The following is an 18499-nucleotide window of genomic DNA, read 5'->3' as shown; positions in this document are numbered from 1 at the left end:
AAAAATCATATTCATGTAACTTTTGGACCATAGAAGAGTTTGTCTTAGAATTGATCCATGTGTAGGCCAAAATACTCTCTATTTCATTGTATTTACCCATATTTGAAGTGTTGTTTTTTTTTTAACTGTGGATTTTTAAAAAAATGTGTTGTAGATATCGATGAATGTTCAGAACAGCCCTCGGTGTGTGGGAGCCACGCCGTCTGCAATAATCAGCCTGGAACCTTCCGCTGCGAGTGTGTGGACGGCTATCGGTTCTCGGAGGCGGGAGCCTGTGTGGGTAAGTTCTGCGGGCGACTTGTCACACTGCTTGGGCACGCGGGGTGTGTTGCCCGCCGTCTGAGTGCGGGCGCCGCCCCGTCGTCATCTGGCTGACGTGGGGGCGCCGCCTTCTGTTGTCCGGGGAAGCCGTTTACGAAGACGAACCCGACTTCATCCCTTCCCTCCACCTACCCGAGGGTCCCGCACCTAAGGCAGAAGCAGTGCTACAGTAAGCCACGAGCCGTAGCAGAACTTCTTGGCCTTGTCGGAGGAGGTGAGGAGAAGCTCCTCGTGGGGCTCACCGAGCTGCAGGCCGGTGCTGTGGGGACTGGTGCTCGTGGGCCAGCCCCAAGGGCCAGACTGTTGAGACGTTTCCGCTTTTTTCCTGCTGCCGCACTTGGACCTGGCGGGGGGCCAAGAAGTTTAAGTTCAAAGATTCTCAGAGACGGATGTCCGGGTCTGGAGGGCAGCACGCTGAATGCGCCTCCGAGCTCAACTTGTCCTCCCAATTTTATTTATTTTTTTTAAAGATGTTATTTATTTATTTGACAGACAAGTAAGCAGAGAGGCAGGTGTGGGGGTGGGGGAAGCAGGCACCCGCTGAGCGGAGAGCCCGATGTGGGGCTCGATCCCAGGGCCCTGGGACCATGACCTGAGCCGAAGGCAGAGGCTTAATCGACTGAGCCACCCAGGTGCCTTGTCCCGGTTTTAAAACAGATTCTTCTTGTGTCTCTTGTGTCGCATCGGGGAGCCGCCTCCTTCCTGCTGCTCGCTGGAGCCAAGCGCGCTCCGTTCGCTCCGCCCCGACGCTCAGGCGAGGCTGCCGAGGCTGCCGAGGTCCCAGGGCGAGGTGACGGCCCGAGGGCGGAAGGGAACAGGCCGTTCTCGGGTGTTGAACATGACCCAAACATCTGTGCGTTTTGGGAAGCCGGTCCCCTTGCACGGAGTGCAGATCCCAGCCCTGCTAAGGTCACTTTTTTCTTTCTCGGTAGAGAACAACCATTCCTGTGTGTTTGGCCCAACTTCCTTCCCTGCTTCTTTGAGATGGAGGCGACTTGAATGTTTATTTTTCATGAGGGCACCGGCGTTTCCATTACAAGGACTCAGCCCTGGCAGGTGGGGGGATGCGCCTCCGGGGGGTCGGTGGCCCTGAGGCGCGACGTCCCCCTGCCAAGCGCTCACCGCAGGGCAGGTGGGGGGGGGGGCAGATGTCTGCTCCGAGGCATTGGATTTTGAGGAGGACACCTCACGTGTCTGGACCTCAGGTCCTCAGTCTGGGTCATGGGCTCACGGGGTCGCCCAGAGCCCTCGGAGGTCCCTCGGGAGCTGCCGGGAAGGAGCCATGGGAGCCGGGGCCATCTGTCCCCCGCCCTGACCTCCAGCCTTTCCTTTCTCTGCATGTCACGTTCTGGGTGAGATTTTGTCTGAACCGGGGATCCCCCTGCTCAGGAACACATGTGACAGTCACCCGAAGCCGTGCCACCAGGTCCGGGCCTCGTGAGGCCTCCCAAGTCCCCCGCTGCCCGCAGGCCCGGCCGCCAGCCCCCATCGCCCAGCTCCTTCGAGAGCCGCTGCGCGGAGAGGCGGCTCACGGGGGAACCCACGTCTGCCTAAACGCGTTCCAGCCAGTCACTCTGGCTTGTGGCCGGGTCACCCGATGGGCCGTTTCACCTCTGCCGAAATTCTCCGTCACAAGCGTATGCTGCATGGAAAGCCCGGGTTGGAAAGATTTATCCCAGGTCGCAGCGGGAAGGGAGAGAAGAGAGTTGGGCCAGTCGAGGAGGCCGGTGCCGTGGTCGCCGACGGTGAAGGGCTGGGGCTCGTGCAGGGGCTGTGGGCTGGCCGGGGGTCATTACCTCTTTCCATGAGGTTCGGTTTCCCGTGGGGAACTGCCTCGTGGACTTCCATGTTTGGCATTTCCTGTAAACCTGCGACCTTTCTCTTTTCCACTGCATGCCAACTTTTACAGTTAATTAGAATGTGCAAAGTAAGAAAACAGCCCATACGTCACCTTTATGTGAAGACACAGACAAGCCCCCTCTGCGTGGCCATAGCCCTGGGATACGCAGCTCTGTGTGTGGAATGTGGGGAGATTTGAGGTTCCATTGGCCCCCTCACGTGGGTGTCTTTGTGCAGTGCACAACACCATGTACCTGCCCATCCCACAGGCCAGGAAGAGGGCTTGCTTCACCCAGGGTTCTCCCTTCCCTGCCTATCGTATTGTTGGGGAAAATTAATGTGAAACATTCACTTTTGTGACCTTATGTTCAGAACTTAAAAGTAACTAGGGAAGCCCCCTTCCTTAGAGCTCTTTACACCCTGTACAGCTTTCCCTCCTTCTAACCCGTGACTTCTTACCCTCGGTTGTCCGTCCTTCTTGGCATCTCCCCCTCCTCTCCCGTCACCTCATTTCCAGCCCAACCAGCCTGCAGGTGTTTCTGGGGGACCGCTGCCCGGAGGGGGTGGGCAGCGGCTCAGGACCCGCTTTGCTCCTTCCAGGTCAAGGAAGGGTCCTTTTCCGTGCTTCTCTTCAGAAAAGGCCGCGCTAGGGAAGCACAACCCCAGCTTACAGTCTGCTTGGGATTCTAGTTAAATTTTAATTCTCATTTGAGCCTGGTTGTCTCTCCTTTCCGGAATGCACCCCTTCCTCTCAGCTTGTAGTTTCCCACTCGTGGAAGGGGGGGGATCAGAGTTGTAGAGAAATCGCCAGCTCGGCAAGGTCAGGAGCCTTTGAGGAGAGCACAGTGGGGTGCCCCGGTGTCCCCTCCGGTGGCTTAGACTCTGGGGGCAGCCGCTGTCCTCCGTGACCGTCCTGACCCCTCTCTGAGTGAATGTTGCCAGCAAAGCCATCTAGAAATTCCAATTGTGTGAGAACTGAGGCACACTGCCAGGGCTGCGGGCTGTGTGCTCGTTGTCAAGAAATGTAGAAGAGACTTTCCCTCTTAACTGACGTGAAACCTCCCTAAAAAATGCCTCACGTATTTTTGAAAATGAAACAGGTCAGACTAAACTGTTCGGAATGGCATAGCTGGCTTTGAAAACTTCTTTAAGAAGCAAATGGCTTTGGCATGGAAAAGTGGTCTTCCATTAAAAAAAAGGTGATGTAAAAAAAACGCAGTTCTAAATTGCCTTTTTCTAGAAATGATTTGAGGATTATAGAAACGCGTGTGTGACAACGATGGCCGGGAGGGAATGTCGAGACCTACCCGTGCTTGTCCCATACGGACGGAGGGTCTTGTCTGTTAATTAGGGTGGAGCCAACGAAGCCGTGAGCAAATGTCGCTTGTCAAATGGCCACCTACGAGGTATAAATGACATAAATATGTGTCGGGAGAGAGAGAGAAAAGAAAGCTGAGTGAGACTCGTTTCCTGGTGGTTTGGTTTTTTTTTTAAAGATTTTATTTATTTGACAGAGATCACAAGTAGGCAGAGAGGCAGGCAGAGAGAGAGGAGGAAGCAGGCTCCCTGCCGAGCAGAGAGCCCGATGCGGGACTTGATCCCAGGACCCTGAGACCATGACCCAAGCTGAAGGCAGAGGCTTAACCCACTGAGCCACCCAGGCGCCCCTTCCTGGTGGTTTTGTCTGCGGGTACTTTCTCTACCTTTGAGGGACCCTAATTTGTTGAAAGTCGGGCAGCTAAGCTGAAGGAGTTGGCGGGGAGGAGGGGGACCCTAGAGAAGAGCGTTAGAGATGAGGGGACGGAAGAGAAGCCCTCCTTGCTTGGGACAGTCCTTGAAGGGAAGGGAAGGAGCATCAGTTCTGAGGGACAGAATTCTGTCGTGGGTCTTATAGCTTTAAAAGCAGAAGCTAAATGGTGCCTTGGGAACCCCAGGAACCCGCACCCGCCGCTGAAAGTACCCCCGAGACCTCAGCCCTTGACTCCCATCTTGAGGCAGGAGTGCAAGACGGTATTACCGGCCACCCCCTTGGTCACTCACCCGCTTCCCGAGCCCTCGTTCTGGGGGTTCTGTCTTTGGGACCCTGTAAGAATGACAGCTCATCCACCGGCCTCCCCACAGAGGAAGAACGTGAGACTCTGAGAATTGACGTATCCAAAGCCATGCGGCGGACACGTGTGTACCTGGTAGACACTCGGGGATAGTCACACCCCAGAGCCCACAGTATCTCTGCAGCACCTGTCTCACCGCCCTGGAAACATTCACTTCTCCTTCCGTCACGGGAAATGCCTTCAGCGTTTGTAGTCGGTGCTCGACCTGCCTGGGGGGCCAAGGGTCAAACCAGCGTGCGGCCGTCTCGGGTCCTCGGCTCCAGGTGCCCCAGCAGTGTCGCCGCAGCAAGTGTGTGCATACACCCACACATGGCCACCTCCGCGTCTCGGTGAACGGAAAGTTGGGTCTGAGGGAGCCGGCAGGGAGAGTGGCCTGAGACAGAGCCCCGGGGTTTTGCCCAGGTTGAGTACCAGGCGGGATGAACAGCCATGGTGTCCGTCTCGGAAGACTGATTGGAGGCAGGTGGCAGGAAACAGAAAATCCAGGGGTACTAACCCAGTCGGGGGCAGAGGAGGAAGCGTGACGGGATGTCTGGAGGTCTGGGGTCTAGGCACAGTCCCCTCAGTGGACTAAACCACTGATGCAGAGGGAACTTGCTCAGAAGGTTACCGGGACCGCCTGGGGCCTCTCTCCAAATACTGTGTGTCGACCTTTTGTTTGAAGCTGTCGTGGACCAGCGCCCCATCAACTACTGCGAGACTGGCCTCCACGACTGCGACATCCCCCAGCGGGCTCAGTGTGTCTACATGGGAGGGTCCTCCTACACCTGTTCCTGTCTGCCGGGCTTCTCTGGGGACGGCCGAGCCTGCCAAGGTGCGTGCTTGCTCTGATTTTTCTCTTCATGGACCCTGAAAGAAAAATCCCATCTGCCAATCACCAACTCACCCTGAAATTAGGAGAATTATTCTTTCAACTCTGTTGAGTATAGGGGCTGCGTTTTGTCAGCCTGCGTAGTGTGAACCATGCGTTTTCCTTTGGGGGCTGTTGACGCTTAGCCTCCCCCTGCTACTTTGTTCTACATGACTTGCTCACTCAGGCAACAATTAGACTCCTGTTGTCTACTAGGAACTGTGGAGATTTTCTTTCGGGAAAAGACAAACAACTCTTGGACACATGAGGCTTGAGGTCCTGGTTTCTGTTCAGTAAGATACATATAAACATATAAATGTGTGTATATAATTCACCTGGCCCGCTCTCACCTTCTGCTCCGAAACAAGCCCAGTCTCCTTATTGAATAAATGATTACCCAGAATTCTTTTAGACCTGCAGTCAGTCCTCCGTTGGCTCCCAAGATGTTCCTAAAGATTATTTCAGGAACGAGAACTATGAGAAAATTACCCCCACCCCTTGATTTGCCAAATTGCTTAAAAGCACAGCCAACAGTGTTCCTGAAAAGTCCAAGCTTTTCTAAGATCATAAATTCTGAGATACTTTTTTTTCATTACTGAACACATGCATTTTCACTTATCTCTGAGGTTTTTCTCTCCGCCCTTACTGATGTCTCCAAACTCTCCGAGGTTTTTGAAGCCGTCTCTTGTGACAAGAAGCCTCATTTTGTAATGCAAACGAATCTTCTCTTTTTTCCTTTTACATGCCTGATTTTCCATGAAAACACTAGCATTGGAGTGAAACACATTTATAAATACACTGGATAGAATTTGGAGAGTTCGTGTTTTAATGAGTTTTAATGAATTTTAAATTGCTATTCCCAGATCAGAAATGGAGTCCCCCAGAGTTGAGCAAGTGGTTTAAATTACTGTGTCAACTATGAATTCTGAAGAAATTTCACTGTCCCCTGGGCTTGGTGGCTGTTTTGCAGATGTGGACGAGTGTCAGTCAACCCGATGTCACCCCGATGCCTTCTGCTACAACACTCCAGGCTCCTTCAAGTGCCAGTGCAGACCCGGTTATCACGGAGACGGCTTCCATTGTGTGCCCGGAGGTAAGGTGTCGGAGACATCTGGAGCTCGCGGGCCTTGCCATGTTTCTAATACTGAGCACATGGCCCTGGGAGAGGCGCTAAGGTGGGGAAGTTGGAGTCTGTATGGAAAGTCTTAAGGGATGTTAAGGGGGGAGATGAGAGCACAGCTGCAGGGTACAACCGGTTGTTCACTGCACAACCCTAGGGGGTACCACGCAGACCATAACTATACTGGCAACCTCGAGTCTGGGCATCTTTGTAACTTGAGCAAGCAGTTCAGGGTAAGAATGGTCTGTATAAGTCAGGGTTCTCCAGAGAAACAGAGCTAATAGGATGTGTGTGTGCATGCGTGTGTGTGTGTATGTGTGCATGCACGTGTGTGTGTGTTATAAAGAGATTATAAGGAATTGGTTTTCCCAGTTATAAAGCCTTGCGAGTCCAAGATCTGCAGTTAGCGACCTGGAGACCCAGGACAGCCAATGTTTCCATCTGAGTGTGAAGGCGGAGGAAAGCCCAGGTCATTGATCATTGGGAAGGGTGGATTCTCTCTGACTCAGGGGACGGCCAGCCTTTGTGTTCTAGTCTGGCCTTCCACTGATTAGATGAGGCCCATCGGCTTTCCTCAGCCCATGAAGTTAAAGGGTCCTCTCATCCAAAACGTCCTCACGGAAAGACCTACAGTGTTTGGCCAGATATCTAGCATATCTCTACCCTGTGGTCCAGCCAAGTTCACACATAAAATTAAGCCATCCCAGCTTCCTGGGAGTCGTGGGGAATAGAGCTCGGGCGGGGCTGGGGAGCAGGGGCAAAGGGCCACCACTGGGGGAAAATGCTGGCTAAGGACCCTGCAGAATTGCCCACGTTGCTACTGATTACACCGGGACTGTGTGGTCTCGGAAGTTCCCTGGTGACCCGAGGCTTGTGTGGTGTCTCATTAGACAATAAAGATAATGATAGTCCTAGGTCCGTATCTGGAGCCCGTCGGGGAACTTAGGAGGCACTCCACAAATGCTGCTGGATGAATACACGTACCTGCAGGCCGTTCGTGTAGGTGCTTCACCTGTACTGTGTCACATGACGTTCGTAATCATCTTTTCTTTTTCCGAGAGAGAGAGAGCAAATGGGGGAGGGGTGAGGGAAGGGGCGAAGGAGAGAGAGAACCCCAAGCAGACTCCACGCCCAGCTGGAGCCTCACGAGAGGCTCGGGCTCATGACCCTGAGATCACGACGGATCCGAGATCAAGAATCAGATGCTTAACCGATGGTGCCTCATGATCGTCTTTTTAAAATGAACACAATTACAATCTCCATTTACACCGAGGATACTGATGCTGAAAACGATAAAGATGTAATCAGCTTCCCACTGGTAATAAGTGCTGGAACCAAGACCCAAACCCAGTTCTGTCGGATGGACTCCAGCCCGGATTCAGTCCCCGAAACCACACGCTGTTCTGTCATGAGATCAAGAATATGCTGGACGCCTCAGCCTGGAGTCATGTGGTTACTTATTTGTAATTATTGCCGCTGTTACTGCCAGACGTATTTATGCCACTGTAAATATGTCCTATATATGCACGATTACATAATGTTTCAACAAAATATCCATTTTACCACCACCTTTTTAAGCAATTAGTAAATATTTCAATGCCTGTCTACACTAGCCTGTGAGTGTAGGCTACATATGCGTTTTACTTTTTTTTTTTTTAAGATTTTATTTATTTATTTGACAGACAGAGATCACAAGTCGGCAGAGAGGCAGGCAGAGAAACAGGGAGGAAGCAGGCTCCCTGCCGAGCAGAGAGCCCGACGCGGGGCTCAATCCCAGCACCCTGAGATCATGACCTGAGCCGAAGGCAAAGGGTTAACCCACAGAGCCGTCCACGCACCCTGCATATGCGTTTTATTCCCATATCCCCAATATCCGGTGGAGGACGTGGCCCATGTGGCCCATGACGATGCTCCCCGATTTATTGTTGTTGAAGAATCAGATGACTGCACCAGTCTCCCCTCCTACTAGCAGTGTAGGAAAGTATGTATTTTCCACCCTCTCGGCAGGGCTAGGTGTGACCAGTTTTTAGGATAGTCGCCCATCAAAAAGAAAAATAATAGGTTTTTTAAGGTTAAAGGTTAAAATTTGGGCATACAATACTATACGTTTCTCCTCTACATTGTTTTCTTCTGATTAGAACAAGGATCTGCGTCCTGTCATTTGCTCGTCAAAACTGGCCCGGCTCCTGTTTTTGTAAATGAAGTTTTATTGGAGAACAGCCAGGCTCGTCAGCTTATGTAGAGCCAATGGCTTCTTCAGTCTGACACAGGCTGAGTTCAGTAGTTGTGGCCAAGACTATGAGGCATACGAAGCCTGAAATCTCTACGGCTTGGCCCTTGACAGGAAGTGTTTCCCAACCCGCAGCCAAGATGAACCGAGGCAGAGCCAGTCTTTTGTTCTTGAAGTTGTGGTAAAAACCATCTCGCTGCCCATAGATTCTGATAAGCAGGTTACGCAGAGAAGAATTCGTGATAATCTCAGTCAAACATTCCAGCAGCTACTAAAAATGACTAACGTTCGTTGTTTCCCTAGACTTGCTTCGTATCACCCGTTTGAGAAGCAGCAGATATTTCATTGTTTGGTTTTTGGTTTTTATTTTTAACCTCGTTCCTTGCCCCTTCCCTAAGGCTCTGTTCACTAAACAGAAACAAATTCAGACCTGCAGGCTGGGATAGGACGATGCGACAAGGACAAAACCCATCAGAGCTCTCTGCGAGGGTTGCTGATGGACTCAATCCCGTTCTCTTAAGAAATTCAGCGTCTAGTTATGTCGTCAAGAGAGGAGTGCGCCAGCAACGCACGTGAGTGTTCATTGAGTATCGTTGGTAACCACGACAGCAACAAACCAGATGACCGTCAACAGGAGGGCTGGACCAGGGAGTTTTGGTACAGTTCCTACAATGAAGTAATGTCCAGCAGTTACAATGAGTGAGCTAGAATCAATGGATAATTCTCAAAAACATGGTAAGCAGGAAAAAAAGTGACAGAAGGATATATACAGCGTGATGCCGCTTGTGCAAAACATAACACTGTATGAAAATAAAGCCACGTGTGTGTACATCCGTAAGAAAGCTACAAAATGCATATATAGGAATGAAAAACAAGAACTCGGGGCTCAAGGTTGCCTGCGTGGTGAGAGACAGGAGGTTGGGATCGAGGAGGGCTACAGAGGGGCAACTTTTGTATTCCTAATTTTTTTTTTTCAGCTGGAAAATGAACACAGAGGTTTTCATCATATTTTTCTAAACTTTGACTAAAATATTCTGTGAAATATTAACAGAGAAAAATAATGTCTGTGTCATCCCAACTCCTATCGCCAAGCACAGGGAGGTGCAGGGAAGCAAACAGTCAGCACTTAGCTTGGTACCCACTGTATACAGCGGGGACAAGTTTTATTTATTTATTTATTTATTTTTTAAGATTTTATTTATTTATTTGACAGAGAGAGATCCCAAGTAGGCAGAGAGGCAGGCAGAGAGAGAGGGGGAAGCAGGGTCCCTGCGGAGCAGAGAGCCCGATGCGGGGCTCGATCCCAAGATCCTGGGATCATGACCTGAGCCGAAGGCAGAGGTCTTAACCCACTGAGCCACCCAGGCGCCCCTGGGGACAAGTTTTAAAAAAAATCAAACGAAACTGGCTTTGAGGGTGAGTCAGCCTGTTAAGGTCACGGCTACGGCAGTGTCATCCGATGACAGGCAAGATCGATTTGTCCCCGCTGCGCCTCTGCGCTCTTGCCCACAACCCGTGTGTGGACTGTGGGATCAGTTCAGCAGGCTGCTGTCATCTTTCCTTTCCAACGGGATAGAACAGAAGACAATCAGGAAAACAACCGAGTAGGTGGAGTGTGCATAGTAGGAAAAGTGCCGTTTGGTGAAATGATGCTCGTCTCTATGTGTGGATGAGTGTGCATGCGCATAAGTGTGTGTGTGTGTGTGTGTGTGTGTGTGTGTGTATCGAGTTGCTGAGTGAGGTGTATTCCTGTGGGTCATGGGCAGAAAGTTTGAGGACCACCTTATTACAGTTGACTCTTGAACAATGTGGGGTTAGGGGCACTGACCCGCCCCCCACCCCACCCCACCCCCCTGCAGACACGGACCGTTGAAAGTCTGTGTATAACTTTTGACTGCCCAGAAACTTCACTACTGATAGGCTACTGTTGACCGGAAGCCTTGCTAATAACATAAACAGTCAATGAACACATAGTTGGTATGTTATATACGTCGTATATACTGTATTCCAACTATAAAGTGAGCTAGAGGAGAGAAAATGTTATTAAGAAAATCATAAGGAAGAGAAAATACAGTAAAAAAAAAAAATCCAGTTCAGGGTGCCAGCATGACTCAGTCGGTTAAGCGTCCGGCTCTTGGTTTCAGGTCAGGTCATGATCTCAAGGTCGCCGGGTCGATCCCTGCGTCGATCTCCACGCTTAGCTGAGTCTGCTTGAGATTTTCCCTTTCCCTCTGCCCCTCTCCGCCACTCATGCGCTTTCTCTCTCTTCCAGTCCCTCCCCTAATCTCTCTCTCTCTCAATAAATCAATCTTAAAAAAAAAAAAAGAATCCACAGTTCAGAGCTGTGTTGCTCAAGGGTTAACGGTAGTTATCTGTTGTGTTGTAATAAAGGATCCCCCGAGTTCGCAGCTGAAGACATAGACGTTTATTATCTCACAGGTCTGAGGGTCAGGAATTCAGGGGCAGCTTAGCTGGGTGGTCTTGGTTCAGGGTCTCTCATTGGATTGTCGTCAAGGCATTCGCTGGGGCTCTGGTCTTCTCTGAGGTTCACCAGGGGCTGAGGGATCCATGTGGTTGCTGGCAAGCCCTCGTGCCTCACAGGCCGTGGCACTGAGGGCTGCAGGTCCTCACAGCCTGGGTCTCCCACAGGGCTGCCTCAGTGACTTCAAGACCTGGCCGCTGGCTTCCTCCAGAGCAGGTGATAAGAGAGCGCGAGCGCATCCAAGATGGAAGCCAGAGTCTTTTGTAACCTCATCTGGGAAGTGACGGGCTGTCCCTTCCGGTGATACTGTTAGTCACAGGGCAACCGTCGGACACTGTGGAAGGGAATTGCCGAAATATGAGAATGCCAGGGGGCAGGAGACTGGGGCCATCTTGGAGGCTGCCTACCACAGCCGCCAGCCTTGTCTGGGGGAATGCGATTGTCTAGAGTGTTGCAAAGTAAGAGACTGGATTAGTAGCAGATCGAAGAGGCATCTACAAAGTCCTGGCTAGAGTCGTAAAGCCTGGTCCTTAAGGGCACATACCACGCCTGCCGATGTTGGATTGCGTCTTCACGCTGGGCACCCGTCACGCTTACCAGCGTGCGGCACCAGCAGACACAGTACACATCTTTAGACGCAAAGGAATTCAGGAGTTCAGAGAGCAGGGCTTCAAGAAAAGATAAAAACATTTAGGGTAATACAACTTAAAGAAAACTGAGAAACAACTTAATGGACACTTTTTGTTTGTCTGTGTCTTATCGTTTGTTTCCCTGTGCACTTTGCTTCAAACAAACCCAGTGTTAGAAAACTTGAATTTCCCAGTGAGAGCTAGAAGGGGCTCTAGAAATTCTATAATTCCTCTCCATTGTTTTATAAACAAAGAACATGAGGCCTGAATAATTTTTTGGTTTACAAAAAGTTCCTTGAACTCCTTATATAAGAGAATTTTCTATGGTAGTTTTTTTCAAAATTGAGTAAGACCTTTAAAAAAAATTCCTATGGTCTCTGGTGTTAGATTATTTTTATTATAGATAAATCCATGTCTGGGGAAGAGCCCCTAGGAGTAGGTGGCTCCTGGTGGGGGCAGAGTAGACAGGAAGAGGCTCCATAAGGAAAGCCCCCCCAAAACGAGTTCCTCCACCCCGAGTATATCAGAGGCTACACTAGTTACTTATTTTGGATTAACATGGAGAAAGAAATTTAATCAGGCAAGGAAATGAAATGCAACTGAGAGATTTAAAAGGTGCTTTTTTTTTCTTATTTCTCTTTATCATTTTTCTCTCATTTTCTTTGTCCCCAACCTTGAGAAAGTCACCCCAGACTTCCTGCTCGTCCCTGGATAAATATCGGGTCTTGACTGCTTGCTCAGACCAGATGAGTAAAAAGAACCTTGGCCAAGTTGTCATTTTATCAGGCAGGAACAGGGCCAGGAAATGTGGCTTTATTACCCCTCCCATCCCGCCCGCAATGGAAAATTCCCCACGGAGGGCCGAGACCCTCAGCAGCGGGCTCCCACGGGGGCTGCTCCCGCCAGCCGGGCTGGGAAACCATCCCAAGAAACCCAGTGACATCGCAGCTTTCGGTAAACACACTCGAAATTCCATATCCCGAGTCCCGATGGGTAATTCTCTCCTCCTCTTTATAAGTTCAAGATACAGCAACTTGCAAGTTCCTCTGTAAATTGTAGATCACTTGAGACTCCGTATGTTGGCCAAACACCATGTCCACAGGAAACTGTCAGCCACATAAAATGGAGTCACCCCTACTTCCTTCAAAGTTGGGTGTCGTTGACAGCGCACGCAACACCGGGCCGGTTCTCTAGTTGGAAAGGCAGCGCTGTATACAGACGCCGGTGGAAGGAAACGGAGTCTGTGGGCCACAGATAACTTCAGTGCGTGCGTTAATCTCACTTGTACGTATCACCGATGACATAACACGTCTGGTGTTCGTGAGCTGTTCTGGGCTCTGGGCTTGTGGGTGCAGAGGGGCTGAGCCAGGAATCCAAAGACCCAGGCTCTAGCTTGCGCTGAGGCCCTTCCTAGAGCTGTGGCCTGGGAACCCCCTCACCAGCCTGAGCCTTGGCTCTCCCATGTGGTATAAAAATGGAGTTGGCTGTTGCATACTGTTCCGGTAGAGAATTAAATGAAACACGTGTGAATGGAGACAGTTGATACGGGAAACTTGCAAACCCTGTGTACGTGCAAGATATTGAGGAAGGAACAAATTCTACACCCAAGAGCCAACAAAACCCAATATCTTATTCTCAAGCAGATGGCTTATTTGTATCTTCACTTGGCTCTTCCTACATCAAATATGTTGTTTGTTTGTTTGTTTGTTTGTTTGTTTTTTAGTATTAGCCCCTAGGATAAAAGGGAAAGCACACCCACCCTTCCCTTGCCAGGTCCAACACACACTTTCCTGGCCTCACTCACTGCTTCTGATCATGGCAGCGACCCCATGAAGCAGGCCAGCGTGAGAACTGGCAGCACAGACAGAAGGTACTTTACATATTTGCTGGCAGCACGCACACAGTGTCACCGTGGAGGCCGTGTTGCAGTGACAAATGAACATTTGAGTGTGGAATTTCAAATTCCGTCTGTACGCGTTGTCCCGTCCTATTTCCCTTCCTCCTCACAATAACGCATGAGATTAGTTACTGGTGCCATCGTGGTCCTACGGGAGGAGTGTGGCACATCCAGCATTGCGGACGCGCCCGAGATGACACCAAAAATGGTGGAACCGAGAGTCGAAAACACTTTTCAGAGACGAAGTTCTGTGAAGCAGATTATTATCTATTATGTTACACTGTATCTTATTACTAATATATTATATTAGTTAACACGTATTAATATGTGAGTGAGCATATTTATATAAAATTTCTCCCTAACATAACTAGTAATGCCCTAGAGTACAGGTTGATAGCTGCCATCCCCACAGGCCAAATCTGGCCCACTGTCTGTTTTTGTAAATAAAGTTTTATTGGAACTCTCATTCATTTACGTATTAAATTTCGCTGCTTCCGGTGCCACAACTGCAGAGCTGTGGCCACCCTCCAGCCAGTGTGGAACCAGCTACAGCTCTGCGTACTGGGGGGTCGTTGATTCCGGGCCATTTCCCACAGATAGAGAAGGATTTCCTTACCTGGGGATCCTAGTTGCACAGTTAAAAGGCCATGTTTCATGCCAAACACAAGGTCATCTTTGAAAGGAAGCACCGATTTGGAAAATGTGCCCTGGGGTGTTTGGTCTCCCAGATCTTTGATCTCGACTCAGCGTGGATAATCAAGAAGCTCGAGATGATACAAAGGGTGAATTTCAGAGAAACGAAGTCTCTTAAAACAAATTTCTGTGATGCCCACCAAGTGATGAATGGATAAACAAGATGGGGTCTAGCCATCTCGTGGAACACTGTTCAGGCATAAAAGGAAATGACACACGGCTGGATCCTACACTGTGAATGAACCCCGAAAAACAGCTGAGTGAGAGCGGCCAGGCACAATGGGTCATGCGCCGTATGCATGACCGTACGTGTCACGTTTACAGGAAATGTCCAGGAGAGGCAACCCATGGAGACAGAAGGCAGGTTGCTGGCTGCCAGGGGCGGGGAGGAGGCGGGAGTGGAGAGCATGCTGCTTCTAGGTGTGAGCTTTCCTTTGGAGCCAAGGACGGTGGATCAGAATCCCATAGAGGTAGTGGTTCGATGTCGTACATGACTGTACTAAATGGCACTGAAGGGCTCACTTCAGAATAATGAATGTTATGTTCTGTCCGTTTTGCCTCAATGTTTACAAACTGAAAACAAATCTCTTAGGAGTGAAAAGAAAATGTAAATATCATCTTCTTGACAGTGACATCCATTAAATAACATGATATTTTAAATCTTAGAAAATGAACACAAAACCCAATGATCAGTTGTCACGGGTCTGCGTCCGCCATGGGGCTCCCGCCCGGCGACCCAGCTGACCACTTCCCCTGTGCTTGTCTCTGTTGCAGAAATGGAGAAAACCCGATGCCAGCTGGAGAGAGAACACATCCTCGGGGCAGCGGGGCTGATGGTCCCACAGCGGCCTGGCCTGTTTGTCCCTGAGTGTGACGAGCACGGGCACTACGTGCCCACCCAGTGCCACGGCAGCACGGGCCAGTGCTGGTGCGTGGATCGTGACGGCCGGGAGCTGGAGGGCACCAGGACCAGGCCCGGGATGAGGCCCCCATGTAAGTCGGAGGGCAGCACTGCGCTGGGCTTGAGTCTGAGAAGGACCTCAGGGACCAGAGTGCATTTGTGAGCATCCCTAGGGGTCTTGCCCGGGACACCGGCGGCACGTTCTGTCTACCCTAAATCCTGCACTGCTCCGCCAGCCCGGACCCTGTCCCCCCCGCCCTCTCTGCCCTCTGCACCTCTCTTCTCTGTCTCCCTGGTCATGCACCCACCCCCTCTCTCTCTCTATCCCCACCACCCCCCATACCCGCTCTCTTCCTCTCTGCACACCTGTCGTGTACAAATGCTGGTGGGACCTGCTGCAGCCGTCCTGCGTGGGTAGCACAGGGTAGGTGTGCCGTGGATCCCCAGGGCACGCTCCCTGCCGTGGCCGCCTGGCTTTCGGGCTGCGCGCTTTGTGGCAGGCTTAGAAGAGGCCCCCCGAAGGCCTTCCCTGGGAGGTGCGAGGCCGGGAGCAGCGTAGGGGAGTGTGAGGCCAGCGGGTCTGTGCTGCTTGGGACCTCTCAGCCTCTCTTTAGGATGGATCCCAGCTCTAAAATCCTGCTTCTATCTCAGATGTAGGAGGTGGTCTTTGTTGCACGTAATTACAATCAAACACAATCAGTCCTTGAATCTCCATTCTGAGTGCAGCTAGTGACCGAGGATCGGTCCTCTCCCAGCTGTTTTCCCAAAGCTGCTAAGAGACCAAGTGCGTAGGGAGTGGTCTCTAGTTCATGCAGCCGACGTTAACTGAGCTTCCAGTGCCGGGGTCCGTGCCTGGGGGTCCGTGCCTGGGGGTCCGGGGGGTAAGTCACAGCGCCGGCCCCCCAGAACCTGGCGGGACAGGGGAACAGGGGCGGGGCCGGGGGAGGAGCTGAGCAACGCAGAGGGTTATGTGGGCGGTGGGCCGGTTGGGGAAGGTGTTGCGGAGCCCACAGGTTACCAAGCAGAGGCAAAGGTAGCAGCTCAGGGCGGGGGTGGGGGGGTGCTGGGGTCGAGGGGCCTGATTCAGGCAGCAGGTGCAGACTGAGAGGTCAGAGAGAGGAGGGGAGCCTGGGGGAGGGCCTCGGATGCCCAGCAGAGGGCCTGGGCTTGATCCCAAGGGCAGCCGGGAGCCTGGGGAGGGTCTCGAATAGACATTGACGTGACCAGGTTCGGGTTGTGGAAATACGGCGGCTGGCGGGTAGAAGCCGAGCTGGAGTGAGTGGCCCCGGCAGGTGCCTAACAGGCGAGCGAATGACCAACCGGCAGGGAGTCTGGAGAGGAGGGATCGATTCCAGAGATAGAAGAGGTCAGCCAGCCTGGTTCAGGTCACTGACTGGGTGCAGTGGGCAAGGTAGGCAGGCAGGAAAAAGAAGGGGAAATGGCCCCAGTGAGGGCCGGTCCGGCAGGCCCTGGCAGGCCCACGGCCGGGCCCCTCCCCTGTAGCCGGGGCACCCCGTCCCTCCTCAGGACATTCTCTCATCCTGGGGGAGCCGGGAGTCATGCCGGCTTCAGGGGCAGCACTTAGGAGGCGATGCTGACCCTAGGGGAGAACGGGCCCCTGACCAGCGTTCTGTTCCTGAAAGGCCGGGCGGGCTGTGTGTCTGCCCACGGGGCTGGGTCCGCGGGGGCGAGCAGGGCCAGCTTGCTCTGGGAGGGAAGCCCAGCACCTTCCCCTGGGGTGTGAGCTCCCCGGGGCAGGGGGTTGGGGGGGCTGTTCTTGCTGTCCTTTTGGTTCATGTGTCCAAAGCAGGGCAGGATCGGTTACAGTATTTCTGTTCCTAAGGGAAGGCTAAGCCCTTGCTTTGTTTTCGCTTTCCACGTGACCTTTAATATGAACCTCAGGCCTTGCCTTATCTTCACAAACGCCCTCTGTGGTCTTTCTGCTCCTTATGTTTTTTTTGTTGTTGTTGTTGTTTTTTCTCCCGCTCCTTATGTTTTTAGAGGTACAGTGAGCATTGTGTGCTTGTGCCGTCTGTGGTGCCACGAAGGTGGCGTGACCCCGGGCGTGCATGCGTGTGTGCATGTGTGGGTATGTGTGCGTGTGCGCGGGCGTGTGTGCGCCCACACGCGTGCACTGGAGTGTGTGTTCCTGCTGCACGCAGGCCTTGCTCGCTGACCTCTCCTGCCACCCAGGTCTGAGTACAGTGGCTCCCCCGATTCACCAAGGACCCTCCGTCCCTACCGCTGTGATCCCCCTGCCGCCCGGGACCCACTTACTCTTTGCTCAGACGGGGAAGATCGAGCGCCTCCCCCTGGAAGGAAGCAGCCTGCAGAAGGCCGAAGCCAGGACGCTGCTGCACGCCCCGGTGAGTGCCGGCTGCCCGCCCGGCGCGGCGGTCGGCTGCAGGGACCTGGCAGATCAAGCCCGGGGTCGCTTGACCAGCCCCAGGCCTGGGCCCCTGGACTCGGGAGCCTCGTGATTTCCGTGGGACCGCGGGTGCCATCTCTGGATGGGGCCGCCGTGTGTCTGAGCCGCTCGCCCGGGAGGGGAGGGGGCAGAGGCGGGAAGGCCTTCTGGAGACCGCTGCGGCGTCTGACCCCTGGCATGGGGCGTCGCAGGGGTTGGTGTCTCGACTGGGTGCCTCTCCCAGGTCCCACCTTCCTGTGGCTGCCGAGTTAGTGCGGTGGCTCCGGTTTGACACGTCAGCTCTAGAGCGTCGTATCCGCCCCGACGCAAAAACGGCTTTCAGCTCTGAGCTTTTCAAAGCATCAAAGATGCGTTTTGTGAGGGGGGACTTCTGTCTGTTCGAGGTTGGACACTGCTTTTTTTTTTTTTTTTTTTTAAGATTTTATTTACCTATTTTTGCAAGAGAGAGAGAACAAGCACACGCCAGAGGGGGTGGTGTAGATGGAGAAGCAGGCTCGTCACTGGGATGGAGCCCAAAGTGGGGTTCGATCCCGGGGCCCTGGGATCAGGACATGAGCCAAAGGCAGATGCTTAAGCCACTGAGACCCCCGGGCTCTCCGGGGTTGGACGCTTCTAGAAAGCCATTTAGTTTCATCTGCAGTCCTGACCACCCCCTCGGCAAGAAACCCGGCCTGAGACCTGGGGGCTTCCGGCACAGCTCGGTCAGGGTTGCCAGGGCTGAGGGGGACCCTCAAGTCCCATAAGGAGTGAAGAGGCTTTTCTCAAAACCTGTTGTCATTAGCCTTGATGGGATTCATATTCCTGCCCTACACAAAACCCTCTGATGGGTTCTCCCTCCACCCGGAATAAAACCCAGTTCTTCCCATGGCCCCCAGCCATTTCTCACACCCCATTCCCTGTCACGTCCACCCCTGGCCCCCACCAGCTTCAGCCGTCCGGCCTTCTGTCTGGTCCAAGACACGCCGCACACATCCCCGTCTCTGGGCCTTTGCACTCAC

The 18499-nt window shown here is 52.4% G+C and overlaps 1 protein-coding gene across 2 annotated transcripts in view; it reads left to right on the top strand.

Moving 5' to 3' along the window:
* The window catches only part of NID1 (nidogen 1), a 78665-nt gene that overhangs the window by 47733 nt on the left and 12433 nt on the right, over positions 1-18499 (top strand). For both annotated transcript variants that reach the window (XM_080822693.1, XM_080822692.1), the window contains exons 10-14: positions 155-280; positions 4936-5085; positions 6092-6214; positions 14947-15165; positions 17267-17439. In XM_080822693.1, coding sequence (XP_080678819.1) covers positions 155-280; positions 4936-5085; positions 6092-6214; positions 14947-15165; positions 17267-17439 — 791 coding nt within the window. The remainder of the gene's footprint in view (positions 1-154; positions 281-4935; positions 5086-6091; positions 6215-14946; positions 15166-17266; positions 17440-18499) is intronic.

This window comes from Martes martes (assembly GCF_963455335.1).
Source record: "Martes martes genome assembly, chromosome: 14".
Classification (NCBI taxonomy): Eukaryota; Metazoa; Chordata; class Mammalia; order Carnivora; family Mustelidae; genus Martes; species Martes martes.
This window is presented reverse-complemented; position numbering and strand designations above follow the sequence as displayed.